Source organism: Pelodiscus sinensis, chromosome 26 (genome assembly GCF_049634645.1).
Source record: "Pelodiscus sinensis isolate JC-2024 chromosome 26, ASM4963464v1, whole genome shotgun sequence".
Lineage (NCBI taxonomy): Eukaryota > Metazoa > Chordata > Testudines > Trionychidae > Pelodiscus > Pelodiscus sinensis.
This window is the reverse complement of record NC_134736.1, coordinates 16,028,866-16,043,035: the sequence shown is the minus strand read 5'-3', so window position 1 is coordinate 16,043,035 and position 14,170 is coordinate 16,028,866. Positions and strand designations below refer to the sequence as shown.

General features: G+C 50.1%; 1 protein-coding gene across 2 annotated transcripts in view; it reads left to right on the top strand.

Annotated features, from left to right (window-relative positions):
* The window catches only part of IGSF9B (immunoglobulin superfamily member 9B), a 126,204-nt gene that overhangs the window by 90,917 nt on the left and 21,117 nt on the right, over window positions 1-14,170 (top strand). For both annotated transcript variants that reach the window (XM_075909819.1, XM_075909818.1), the window contains exon 19: window positions 13,405-13,526. In XM_075909819.1, the coding sequence (XP_075765934.1) occupies window positions 13,405-13,526 (122 nt within the window). The remainder of the gene's footprint in view (window positions 1-13,404; window positions 13,527-14,170) is intronic.

Here is a 14,170-nt window from a genome sequence, read left to right as displayed (position 1 = left end):
TTTCACTAAGTTCTTGTGTGCTCTTTTGCCAGTTACCAGCTCTAACGGCCCATTGAAATGACAGGCCACTACCAAGCAGACTGGGTACCGGGGAAGTAGTGTTCGGGTATGTCTACACTGCAGTGTTATTTTGAAATAGTTATTTCGAAATGACGCGTCTACACACAAAATGAAATAGCAGAATGCTATTTTGAAATGCAAGATAGCGCGTCCACACTGAGTGGACTCTGAATCCATTTAAGGCCGGCCGCAAGGCACCAGGTCAGGACTTGCTGTGTGGGGCTGCTGCCTGAGGCTATCTGAGGTCTGTGCTTAAAGGGACCCCCCCCCCCCCCCCCCGGACAGCCAGTTCTCTGGTTTCCCTGCTTGCTTATCTACCTCGATGAGAGATAGTAAAGCATTTTGTCTCTGCGTGCTCTGGTTTCTCTCACTCGGGACACCACAGCACTCTATAACATGGAGTGGACCACAAGTTGAATATGAGTCAACAGTGTGATGCTATTGCAAAAAACGCAAATATGATTGTAGGTTGTATCAACAGGTGTGTTGTAAGCAAAACTCGTGAAGTCATTCTGCCGCTCTACTCTGCACTAGTTAGGCCTCAGCTGGAGTACTGTGTCCAGTTCTGGGCGCCACATTTCAAGAAAGATGTGGAGAAATTGGAAAGGGTACAGAGAAGAGCAACAAGAATGATTAAAGGTTTAGAGAACATGACCTATGAAGCCAGGCTTCATGAACTGGGCTTGTTTAGTTTGGAAAAAAGAAGATTAAGGGGGGACATGATAGCGGTTTTCAAATATCTAAAAGGGTTTCACAAGGAGGAAGGCGAAAATTTGTTCCTCTTGGTTTCTGAGGACAGGACAAGGAGTAATGGGCTTAAAGTGCAGCAGGGGAGGTTTAGATTGGACATTAGGAAAAAATTCCTAACTGTCAGGGTGGTCAAATATTGGAATAAATTGCCAAGGGAGGTGGTGGAATCTCCCTCTCTGGAGATATTTAAGAACAGGTTGGATAGACATCTGTCAGGGATGGTGTAGACGGAGCTTGGTCCTGCCTTGAGGGCGGGGGGCTGGACTCAATGACCTCTCGAGGTCCCTTCCAGTCCTATTATTCTATGATTCTATGGAGCCAGAGCTGCCCCTGGCCACTTTGGTGCTTCTCTTGGAAGCATTGCTGCGAGCCTGACTGCACTTTCTGCAGGCTGCCATCCGAGAGGTCCAACGGGGGCTGTCTGTATCCAGGAGGCCCTGCAGGAGAGCTTCCGCCCTGAGGAGCACTAAGAGCCTCCCTAGTCTGCCCCACTGGGGGCTTGTGCCTCATTCCTCCCTCACGTCCTTCCACTTACCCCTCCCTAACCCCCCTTCCTGATGTCAAATAAAATACACGTATTTTCATGAACACAAACTCTCTTTATTTAACAAAACTGGGGGGGAAGGAATGAAACTCCGGTGAGGCTGGGGAAAGGAGGCGAGAGAGGGGAGAAGAGAAGGGAGGGGGGAAACCTGGGAGGAGGGAGCTGGAAGGGGGAAGCAAGGGGAAGAAGGGGGAGGGGAAGCTCAGGGTTGGGGGTCTCACTGCATCAATATGATTGTCATGCAAACCTGCTCCTGGGTTCGCATGTGGCCTTTGGTGGCCAGGCTGGTGGCTATCCTGCCATAGACGGCCGCGTTCCTCCGTCTAGTGCAGAGATCGTGGATGTTGGGGGCATCCCCCCCCCCCCCACTTGAATAAGATCCATGATCTCCACCCTGGACCAGGAAGGCACCTGCCTTTTCCAGGTCTTGGCAGGCTCCTGGGAGCTGGCAGACTGATCCGGGGGAGCAGTGGAGGGCTGGCTGCCAGTGGCTTGTTTCTCATGTTTTGGGGCCACTGGTTCAGGGGCAGTGACTGCTGGCTCTGGGCTGGCAGGCTTGGAGCTGGCACAGGCTCTGTGGCCAGAGTCAACCCCTTTAAGGGCTCTAGGGATGGAGGAGGGAGAAGAGTGTCCTTGATTGAGGCTGGAGTGGCCACCAGGGTACCCTGGGAAGGCTGGAGGCCCCCTATTTTGATATAAGTGTCTATACAGCACTTATTTCGAAATAGCTGTTTCGAATTTGGCGTTATTCCTCTTGGAATGAGGTTTACCACATTCGAAATAAGCGCTCCGCTATTTCAAATTAATTTCAAAATAGCGGTTTGGCTGTGTAGACGCTAGGAAAGTTATTTCGAAATAAGGGCTGTTATTTGGAGATAACTTTGCTGTGCAGACAGACCTTTCCTGACTTGTTTTCAGTGCCGCTAGCGGAGAGGCTGCAGCAGATTGCCAGAACTTCACAGCTGCTGTGCCTGCGCAGCATATCAAAGAGGCTTGCGGAGTGCAGCGAAACAGCGAAAGCTGCAAGGGGGACCCAAAGGGATACAGCCCCCCCCCCCCAGCGCTCTGTGAGGAGTGGCGGGGGATGGGAGAGCAACACGGGGTTGGACATTCAACCAGGGGAGAGAATGAGGGGTCATCCTGGTGCGTTCATCACACTGAGGCCCAGCTAGAGAATGCGGTAGACGGGGGTGAAGCATCGGGGTGAGGCAGAATGTGAGACTGGTCAAGAGAGCGGTCCTATTGCTTCCTTTGGGCGCATTACCCTTGGCGCTCCCAATCAGGTGGCTTCAGTCGTTCCCGCAGAGCTTCAGAAGCTCCCGGGAGGCCGGCCCTCCTTTCGGGGCAGTCTGTTTATCCATAGAATCGTTCTGTCCCACATCCCATCTCCTGCTCCCAGTACCCAGGGCCACCCTGACGCCTTTTCAAGCATCTTGCACCAGTTCCAGGCAGAGATGTTCATCAGGGCCTATAAAAACCCATGCCCTGTAAAGATCTTAGCAGCAGCCAAGCCACACAGATGTCCATCGGCAGGGACCTCATGGCCAGAGAGTGAAATACAGCTTGCTCTAGGACTTGGGTACGAATGCACCGCAATGGAACTAGTTCTCCCTCCATTATTCCTAATAGGGAAGGCAGAGGGATAATAAATCCTGCACGCGAATGAGAAAAGAATCCCATAATCAGCACAGCCCAGTAATTCCTTCATGATGGAGGATTTTAAAATGGTCAGTGGATCCGGGGCATTGGCGTTTTATACCAGACCAGCCAGGTTTTATGCTTCTGCAATAAAAGCAGAGAGGGGGAGACAGGCACGGTTTGCGTGCTCCGTGGTGGCCACGGATCAGCTTGGGGCACTGCTAGCAGCACAAATGGGCTCTCCGCTGCAGGGATGCGTGCAGAGCAGGCTGCAGGGGACAGGCAGACGGGGGCAAAGAGAGGGATACAAACGACTCTGCATGCTGGATCATTGATACTCCCTCCGCATGGCTGGAGTGGGATGGCGTTTGCAGGGCTGTATCTCTTGCTGCGTGAAGGGCAGGCGAGTTTTATTGAGGGGGGTGGGTAATGTATGCCAGGATGGAAATAGCACTAGTAACGTTCCCTGTTCTTTTAATGGAGCCCAACGTGCCGGGAATGTGTCTCCTAATTGGGAAGGGTTGGCTCTGTCCTCTCACTGTAGTAGGAAACCCAAAAACCACAGGGAAGGCAGGCGAGCAGCTGTCTGGTGCTGGCAGCCCCAGCTCCTTCCCTGGCCTTGGACAGCACAGTCAGTCCTGGGTCCTCCCAAAGCCTCCGCTGCCCTCTGGGTGCCAGTGGCAAAGCGACCTCCCTTCCGTGGGGGAGGAAGCTGCCTGCCTCCCCACCCCCCCCCCCCCAGCGCGGGGAGGAGGTCTCCCCCTGGTTTTGAGTTTGAAACGAGTAGTTCCCCTTTAAAGACTCCATGTGCTGACCCTCTGCATGCGTTTCACGCCCACTCTCGCTTGGAGAAGTTGAGTCCTCTTGTCCGAGTAGTTTTCTCTGGTTTTCTTTGTCTTTTTTGTTTCCTCACTCCTGAGTTGATTTATTTTCCTTTTTCCTCCCTTGGTGCTCTTTTTTTCTTCTTCCTGTCCTCTCCTCTCCGGCCCCTCTTTTCCTCGCCCCTCTCCCGTGGTCCTCTCCTCTCAGCATGGCGAAGTCCATTGTGTAGATGAGTCGTGTTGTCTGCAGACCCGTAGAAGGGGTGCCATTTCCAGCGTTCTCCCTGCTCTTCTCAGCTCCTTCTCTCCTTGTGGTGGGGGTGCCTTGGCAGCTGCTCGGTGGAAAGGGCGTGTGACTTCTGTGTTTCTTTAGCGACTCTGATTTTGAAGCAACCTCACCTGGTCCCAAGTGATAAAACCACGGCGTCCTCTGGGATGGAGGCAGCAATCAATCCCACACAAGACTGGAGGGGAAAAGAAAACTCCTAAGCAAAGCCTCATCTGGGAACGGTAGAGTCCATGCAGCACACAACGGATCTTAGCTTGTTACGTTTCCTTACATGAAAGCACCCTTTGTAGCTCTATGGAGTTAATACTTTTGGAAGGGTGTAGGACCGAGTAAACCTGACCAAGATGTGAACCGGTGGGCTCTAGGCTGGCTAGATAAATTCAGACCAGCCCTTTTAGTTGCCAAGCTGTTGCTGAAGTTCTCTGCCTGTTTGCTCAACTGAAGAGAGGCAGGGATGTTTTCCTGGCAGGGAAAATTGTATATCGCACCCTAGGATCTTCCTGCCTCTTGTGCCGTTGATTCCCGTTCTGGCGGAGATGGGCTGCAGTTCTTCCCTAGGCTTCGTCTGCTTGTCTTCTGACCTCCTATGCACAAAGGCCTTGGAAGAGGAGCAACAGAGACTCTCTGCTGGGTTGGACCAGCGCAGCTCCTTGCTTAGCCTAGGATAAGGTCCTTCTTGCGTAGTAGAAACACTTGTATCAGCTCCTCTAGGGCATTGGTGAGCTGTGCAAGCTTTGTAACACGCTCTTCTCTTTTAAACACTGCCCTTTGCACACTCAGGAGCCGGCTGCTTTGCGCACTCCCTCCAGAACTGTGAGGTGCCTTCAGGAACTTTGCATATGGTTCTGACTCACTCTCATTCGGAAGTGTGGTAAATCGAAGCCCTAGAGAACTTCTCCATGAGTTCTTCTGACCCAAACTTTGTAGGGTCTGGGGTCTGTGTTCACTGCAGAACTTTGCAGAAAGTATTTTTAAGGCCACCTTGCCTTGTTGTGACTCAGCGCTGCAGAGCAAACGAATGCAGGGACCGATTCCACATGCGAGTGTTCGGGATGTGCTTTGTGCATAGGCTGTTGCCCCAACCCTACAAGAGGGGCCAGGGGAGTGGGAGACCCTTTTCTGGTCTTGGAAAAAATCACAACCGGAGAGGTGCAGTTGACTACAGAAGTAAAGGGTGGCAGAGAGGGTTGGTGAGTAGCTGTTCTTTCTCCTGCCACCATCCACTCTATGGCAGTTGAGGTAAAACTGTGTTAATGGGTTTAGTGCATTTGTTATGTGGGGCCAAAAATGGAGGTGAGTGTGTGGGGAGGGAGACGAGTTTACCGAACAAATGGAGTTGGATTCATTTTCAGCCTAGTCTCTCATGTTTATGGTTCTAGAAAAATACCCATCACAGTTGCTAATATCCTCATAGAAGAGGAATGTAGCAGAAATGGCAGGGCTGCTTCATGGCCAGGCTGAGTGAGATCGGTATAGCTGTGTGGTAGGGGACCGGCAGTGGCACAGGATTGCTAGTTGGTTTAGGACTTAAAAAGCAGAAGCTGTTTCAGCCTGTTATGGAGGAGAATGAAAGGGCAACTAAAATGATCAGGGGCTTGGAACAGGTCCCCTCTGAGGAGAGGCTAAAGCGACTGGGACTTTTCAGTTTGGAAAAGAAGAGACTGAGGGGGGATATGATAGAGGTCTATAAAATCATGAGTGGTGTGGAGAGGGCGAATAAAGAAAAGTTATTTATTAGTTCCCATAATACAAGGACTAGAGGACACCAAATGAAATTAATGGGTAACAGGTTTAAACCTAATAAGCGAAAGTTCTTCTTCACACAGCACATAGTCAATCTGTGGAACTCCTTGCTAGAGGAGGCTGTGAAGGCTAGAACTAGAACAGAGTTTAAAGAGACGCTAGATAAATTCATGGAGGTTATGTCCGTAAAAGGCTATTAGCCAGGGGGTAGGAATGGTGTCCCTGGCCTCTGTTTGTCAGATGGATGGCACGAGACAAATCGCTTGATCATTGACTTCGGTCCACCCCCTCCGGGGCACCTGGCACTGGCCGCTGTAGGCAGACAGGCTACTGATCTAGATGGACCTTTGGTCTGACCCAGTACGGCCGTTCTAATGAAAGACCAAGAACGGAGCACCAGAAGTCACTTTTGGTCAGGACTGAGCTGCATTGACAGGACATTTGGAGAAGTTCACTGAGATCCTGCGTGCATAGAATAGCCACACACTTGCTCGTATCAGGGATGGAGCACTGAGGGTGTGAGCTGGGTGTGGGAGGACCACAAATGCTATCGTTGCCCATACCAGTTGTTGTTCAGCAGCAGAAAATGTGTGGCTCGTTAAAGAGCACCAAGTAGAAATGCTGCGGGAGTGCTAGCTTCTAAAATTAAGTTACAACCCTGCATTCACCACACATGTTGCCTTATTGAGAGGACTTTAACCATAGTGCCTTAGTTCTTATACATCTTAAATCTAGCCCCTCTGAGCAAGGTTAATTTCTCACTTGGTCCCAACAGGAGTGTGACGGACCGGGCCGTGTCTGGGCACAGCTGAGGGTGTCCGCTCAGGGCGAATTGCTCAAATCCGGGGCTCCTTACAGCCCCCAGACTGGTGACCTCTCCAAATAGGCCACAAACCAGTCCCACAGAGCGCTTCAGCAGCCTGCCTGAAGCCTCACGAGCAAAACCCCTCCAACACCCCAGCAATATCCATGCCCCAGATGGCCCCGGGCCTCATACACAGGTGGGGGGTCCTAGCACCCAATCCCACCTACCCCGAACAAGTTCTGTCCGGTTCCAAGAAACCAGCCACAGATCCCTGGTCAATTTACCCTTTGGACCTTACCCACAAATCACGCTGGGCCAATCCTTTAGAATCTAAAACTAAAGGTTTATTAACACAAGAAAGAGAAGCATGAGAGTAAGGTTATTAAAGTACAGTACGTTACATGCACCGAATCTCCCAGTTCTCGATGCAGGCTCTAGCAGAAATGTTGCAGCTGCTGGTTTAAAAGTTCTTATTGCGCATCCTAAGATCAGGATGGGTTCACAGGTCTTTCGGGCCCTTCAATTCCTGCAATGCTGCCTCTGGGATGAAGTGCTGAGCTGAAGACAAAATGGCATCGACCACATGGCCTCTTTATACCTCCTTCCTGGCCTCTTCTTGTATGCAGCAGGTCACCTGGTCAGAGGCCAATCTCTGTGTTTCCTGCTGGCTGCTCTCAGGTGACAGCCCCCATTCTTTGGGTGTGTCCTTGGCCCATCAAGTGCCATTGTCCCACAGGGCCTGGCTAATCAGCCTGTCCATGGCAATGCTTAATCACATTCAGAGAAATATTCAGCTTCCACACAGATTACAGATTCCTACCTACACACACAGACATTATACACTCACATAAATAGCGTACATAAGATCAGCAAACAATAACCTCCCATTCAATACCCCACATGGCTCCCTTTTATACGAATTTCTGGGGCCAAAACCCCCACCTAGGGGTGCAGCAGCGATCTGGCTGCTTCCCTCCAATTCGGTAATGTGACAAGGAGGGAATTGTGGCTTGTCTACAAATGGGTTTTCTCCTCTAGTGAAATTGATGGTTCCTGCTTTGTGGGGAGTTGCAGCTATTCCATCAGAGATAGTCTTGAGGCTCTGTCTCTTGGCACGTTCATCAAACCTTGAGGTGTGGGCTTGAGCGGTGAATATGAAAGGGGTTGTTTTTATATCCTAAATCTGATGGCTTCAGTTGCACCTGCTCTTTGTGCCAAATGCTTTTCAATGCTGTTAGCAAAATCAAGAAACTTTGCTAGTCATATCAGTGTCCTCAAAGTCACCAGCCTGCTGTATTCTAACTAAGCGTCTACTGCTATGAAAGCCCATTCCTACATCGGCCCCTCTTGTCTCCAGGTAAAGTCTCGCCATCCCGCTGCAGCCTTAGCACCAAAATGCAATGAGGGACGTAGAGTCAAGTAACAGGAAGTTCCGGTTCCGTGTATATTAAATACTCAGGAAGTAGCCTGAGCTAAGTGGCCACAGATACTGAAGTGCACTGTGATGCCTTTTTTCAGGGCCTATTGCAATACTTTAAGCCTTACAAAACCCCAATGTGAGGTAGGTATTCTCTTCATTTTGCAGATGCGGAAATGGAGATGTATTGAAGGACAAGTTACTGGGCCAAGCTTTGAGCAGAGCATAGACCCCCAGGTATCTCCTCCAACTTCCCTTCTTTCACTTCTCCCCAAACCCATTCAGTGCCAGACTGATCTGATTGCAATCGGGGATTGGGTTTCATGTGTCTTGCACGTTCTTATGCTTTCCAAGGACCTATGCCATTTCAGGCATCTTAAATTCAGGGTTGAGGTCTAAGCCTTAATCCCACAGAGAGGGTTTGTTTTGTAGTTTGTTTTTCTCTTTGAAAGGAAAGGCAACTCCTCTACCTGACCTGCTGTTGGGTCGGAGCTTGGTTTCTTCATTAATACTCCGCATTGGAAGGCTTAAATGACCAGTTGGCTGCTAGAACAGAGTTCACACTGGCATCCAAAGCGAGCTCCTTCCGTTTAGGGCTGTCAAGGCTGTTCCCCTCTCTGGTACTTCGAGTGGAGAAGGTGGGGACCCACAAGAGTCCTTTAAAATACCTTGCCTCTATAGGCTTCTGCTTAAAAACGTCCCCAGGTCACAGAAGCTCTTTGGAACACCTTCCAGAGGGATACAAGCTCTTTTACCACAAGAGAGCTTGAAAAAGAAAAGAAAAACCGTAATCTCCGATAGCTGACCTCTCCATCTTAGGCATGCACACTTAGGCCTCCTGTTACCTTCTAGGAAACAAGAAACAGATCATAAACTTAAAAAAAAGATGATTTTATTAACAAAACAAAAAGATGGATGGATATGGTAAACATACTTGATTGCTGGGTGTTATAATGCAACTGAGAACTGATTAAAGCACAGAGAATTGCTTCCCTGGGATTCAGCATTAGTTACAGTGTAAGGGCGGGGCAAGGTTCTCTTTAAGTTGCATGGTAGCATGGCCCTGCTTCTGCGTCCCTACTGGCTGGGAGAGACTTGCTGCTCTGTTCTCAGCAGGGAGCTCCTTCTGTAGGTGAGGGAGAAGCCCTGATTCCTGTCTGAGCGGGGTTCATTAAGCAGCTACGGGGCCATGCTACGGCACATCTCAGAATGGGGGCAGCACATGTACTCAGCACAGAGGAATTTAACCAAACAACAAAACAAAGAAAATAACCTGATTGCATTGAACTAAAAACATTCCCTATCTACTCACGTATCCGGACTTTCAAGGTAAGGATGTTAAGGGCTAGTCGACTATCCGATAAGCAAAAGTTTATCGGATAGTCCAGTTGATTATCAGATAGTCCAGTTGACTAGTTTAATTCCGCCCCCTCTCCCCCGCCCCCTGTATATTTCAAAGGAGGAATGCAGACGTGCCTATCGACTAGTTGAGTAGTCAATGGAAATTCTATCGACTGCTCGACTAGTAAATTACTTGCTATTTAACATCGTTATTTCAAGATCCAGTCCAATTCTAGGCATGGGTATTCCTTCTTTAGGCATGGGTATTCTTTTTCTAGGCATAGTGTTCTTGCCTGGCTTAATTCATTCCCTTCCCCCCCCCCCCCCCCCCTCCTGATTTGAACTCCCCTCAAAAAAGCAGCAGGCAGATTCTCTTTCAATTCAGATCTCAATACTTCCTTCCCATTGGTTCTCCTGGCTCCCTGCCAACACTTCCTAGCTACCTGGGTTTAACCCTTTAGTTACTCAATGCTGGGGTGTTTAGAAAAGGACAGCACCCCTCCCATCCATCACAAGGGCCATTAACAATGCGGTTTCCCCACAGACTGTCCGGCAAGCCAGACAAGCGTTCACTTTTTGTCCATAGATGGCACTTTTTATCTGTGAGAAATGCACCGGCTAATGTAATCATTGTCTTTGTCCAAATCTTTTTGGCTTCTGCTGCTCTAGCCTGCCCTATGTGCCTGCTGTCTCTCTTGATCTGCTGTGGTGTCTTTGTGTGGGCAAACTAGAATTCCACCACTCTTTCTACCAGAGGCTGTCGTGCAGCTGGCATGTAGAAATGAGTTTTGCCTCTCTGAACACACCTTCATCCGTCAACCCCACACTTATCGGTTCCATCTCGGGTTCTGCTGCTGCGTTGAAGATGAGCGCAGGGGAGTGAGGAGTTGATGGGAATGAATGAGGATGCCAGAGTGCTGAACTACTTTCAGTGAATCTCAAATGCCGTGAAGTGTGAACAGAAGACCAGCTCCGATTTGCATTCAGATGAACCCTTTCAGGGGAGTGTTACTGAAGTGCCCGGGATCTGACACATGCCTCCTCTTTGCTGTCTTTGCCATCGGCTTCTCTTTCTTTGAACCCTGGAACTGATGGCTGGGGCGTGCAAGTGCCATGTTCCTTGCTGGTGCTACCTCTTGGAAACTGCCAGCCAGAAGAAGAATCGTTGCCTTAATTTCCCTCTTTCCCTCAGCACTTTCTGAAGCTTGGTCAAGCTTTGTCTCCCCTCAGGAGATGCAGAAGAGCAGACTATTTTTGGTCTGCCCATGGCAGTTACCTGTCATGGAACAGGAGAGTGGGACTAGGTTGACATTTGAGTAACACTACCATGACTCTGAGGCACCTGGAAATTCAGAAATGTTCCGAGCCACCCCTCTCGGAGCAGGCGTTTTGAGACAACTTGATTAGTGGTTTCCAGTGAGAGACTAATGGTACCAAAAGAATGTCCCCTCCTGTGTGGAAAGGTGTGACGGAGGGGAATGTGTTGGTGGCTCAGTGGATTAAATCTCTGTCCTTTCATCTCGGGAGACCTGGGTTTGAGTGTTGACTTAGTCACTGTGAGCACCATGAGGCCCTGGTGAGGCCACAGCTGGAGTATTGCATCCAATTCTGGGCCCCCCACTACAGGAAGGATGTGAACACATTGAAAAGGGTCCAGCGGAGGGCGACCAAAATGATTGGGGGCTGGAGCACATGACCTACGAGGAGAGACTGAGGGATTTGGGTTTGTTTAGTCTGCAGAAGAGAAGAGTGAGGGGGGATTTGAGAGCAGCCTTCAACTACCTGGAGGGCGGGTCCCAAGAGGCTGGAGAGAGGCTGTTCTCAGTAGTGACAGATGGCAGAACAAGGAGCAATGGGCTCAAGTTGCAGTGGGGGAGGTCTAGGTTAGATATGAGGAAAAACTATTTCCCTAGGAGGGTGGGGAAGCACTGGGCTGGGTTCCCTAGGGAGGGGGTGGAATCTCCATCCCTAGAGGTTTTTAAGTCCCGGCTTGACAAAGCCCTGGCTGGGTTGATTTAGTTGGGGTTGGTCCTGCTTTGGGCAGGGGGATGGACTGGATGACTGAGGTCTCTTTCAGCTCTAGGATTCTGTGACCTATTCCTTGTGGACCCGGCCTTGTCACTGATGGGCTCTGGCTCATACCTCAAGCCACCTCCCCCCCACTCTTTGGCATTATGCCTGACAGTCGGCAGCACTCTGTGGCACTCTCCTAGGGAATGGGGCTCCAGGGCTTGTGAGAGCTGCAGGTCACAACTGAGGTGTGTTCACAGAGCTGTGTGAAGGCTCCGGTTCAGCCCAGAACTAGGGGTCACCCAGTGAAATGAATCGGTAGCAGGAAGGAAGTTTTTCTTCACACAGCGCATGGTTGGCCTGTGGAACTCCTTGCCAGAGGATGTTGTGAAGGCCAAGACTTTTAACAGGGTTCAAGAAAGAGTTAGATAAGTTCATGGAGGTTAGGTCCATCAATGGCTATTAGCCAGGATGGGTAGGAATGGTGTCCCTAGCCTCTGTTTGTCAGAGGCTGGGAATGGGTGAAGGGAGAGGGATTGCTGAAAGATTCCCTGTTTTCTTCACTCCATCTGGGGCATCTGGCATTGGCCTATGTCAGCAGACAGGACACTGGGCTAGATGGACCATTGGTCTAACCCAGTGTGGCCATTCTTATGTTCTTATTATCTGTAGTATATCTGGCCCTAAGTGTCAGTGCTCAGACTTTTGTTTGTGGATCACGAACTCGGTTTTGACGCGCGATGTATCAAGGTAGAACTGTTGGGGGGAAAGGTATGGGACAGAAGGGTGAGAATGGGAAAGTCAAAGATTTTGTGAAAACTGAACTTGTATAGTTGGGCAGACTTGGTCCGGAGGGAAGGGTTTTTCCTGTACTCATCTTCCCTCTCCCCGGGTGTCCTGCCTCCCCATATGTAGTAAAGGAAGGACGAGCAGACTGGAAAGAACTGTACAAAAAAAAATGTATGCAGAGCCTGTTTCCCATGCATACAGGTTTTGGTGGAAGAATAAGCCCAGCAGAGAATAAATCAGAGAAATTAGCTGATGAAACTCACACTGCTGAACCCCTGAATGAAAACCCCATTGCAGGAAACAAAGATCTGGCCCCCCACAGTGATCAAATCTTGTAAATACTTTAACTTCCAAGTCCTGGTATGTCTTATTGTACTGGGAAAGAAAATCAGAAGGCTAGCATCTAAGAGTTAAACAGAACCAATCCTCAGCTCTTGTTTTATTGGGTTGCGGCTCAGAGCCCTGATTCTGGAAGGGGTATCAACTTGCTGGCCCCAGTAATGCTGGCTTGCAAACCCTTTGTGTTTCTGTTTGCCATATTTTTGTTGTGGGGCTGGGGAAGGGAAGGATCTCGGCTTGCGTTCTGTCTGTCTGAGTCCCTGCTGCCGCAGCTGGCGCTGTGCATAGTGGTCACATGGGGGCCGCTTTCTGTTTCCATACGCCTTTTGTTTTCTCTTTCTTTAAAGGGGTTTGATGCAGGTTTCCCAAAAGTGCCTTGTCGGACATAGGATCTGCCCCTCTCTACCCACTTAATGGTTTTGACATTACAGACCCAAATGCATTTTTAAGATGTGAGTCTTGGTACCAGTTGCCTTACAGCGTGGCTCTTCCGATTCCTCCACAGCTTAGCCATCAGCAGGCATTGGATTCTGTCCGCAGGAGCAACCCTGGCTGGATTCTAACCCCTCTCTGTGAACTTTGCCTGATCTGCACTCTCAGTGGTGTGAGAGGGAGGGACACAGTGGCCCGGGGAAAAGCCGAGGTGCTAGGGGAGGGGCACTACAGCTGTCCGAAAGGCAGCAAGTAGCCAGTGTCATGTTTCCACCAGCATCCCGTGTAGCATCAGTGCGGCCGGCTGACCTTACTCCATCCGCCCAGGATTCCTCACATTTTCCTTTCCATGGCAGAGGATGGGAACTCTTCCGGCCAGCGTGTGACAGGGGCCACTGATGGCGCATGTCTGCTTTTCCTTTCTAGAGAACGTCCATCTCCATCCGGGAACGCTGCTGCACCTGAGAGGCTCGAAGCTCTGAAATACCAGCGGATAAAGAAGCCCAAAAAGTCATCCAAGGGCTCCTCAAAATCCAGAAAACAATCCAGTGAGTGTGAGGATCACAAGCCTCCCCACTAGTCCCCCTGTCCATCCTCCTTGGGAGGCCTGATCCGATGCTCATTAAAGTCTCTGACTCTAATGGGAGTTGATTCAGGCCCAGGATCTGTAGGTCTCTGAGCTAATATAAAACCCACGTTTTATCCTTTTGCTCAACAATTCCTTACAAAGGCACCAGGCTCTTTTTCCATTAGGCCACGAGGGCTTCCCTGCTCCTTTCAGCAGTAAAATGGAGGCCCCATCGCCTGTTGTTTTTTCCCCTTGGGATGTTACTCCAGATCTTAGTTCAGAAGAGGAAGGGGACAACTTCCCTTGGTAGTCCTGAACCTAGCCAGAGAGCCCTAGAATGACCCTTCTGCCAGTGTCGTTAGTGGCTCTGTCCATTTTAAATTCAGTCTCCTACATCTCTCCACCTACATCTCTGCTGCCATTTCCTCCTGCTCCTTCTCCAGTCCCGTATCTTCTCCTCAGGTCCTCTGCCTTGACTCTTCCCCTTGTCTCCTACTCCCCTACTGAGCTGTGCCCTCCTCGCACTGTTCCCTATGCTTAGAACAACCTTCCTCCACCAAATCCCTCAGCTGAGAACCCTCTGTTAACCTGCTACCCAGCCAGACCAGAGGTTGGTACGTTCGT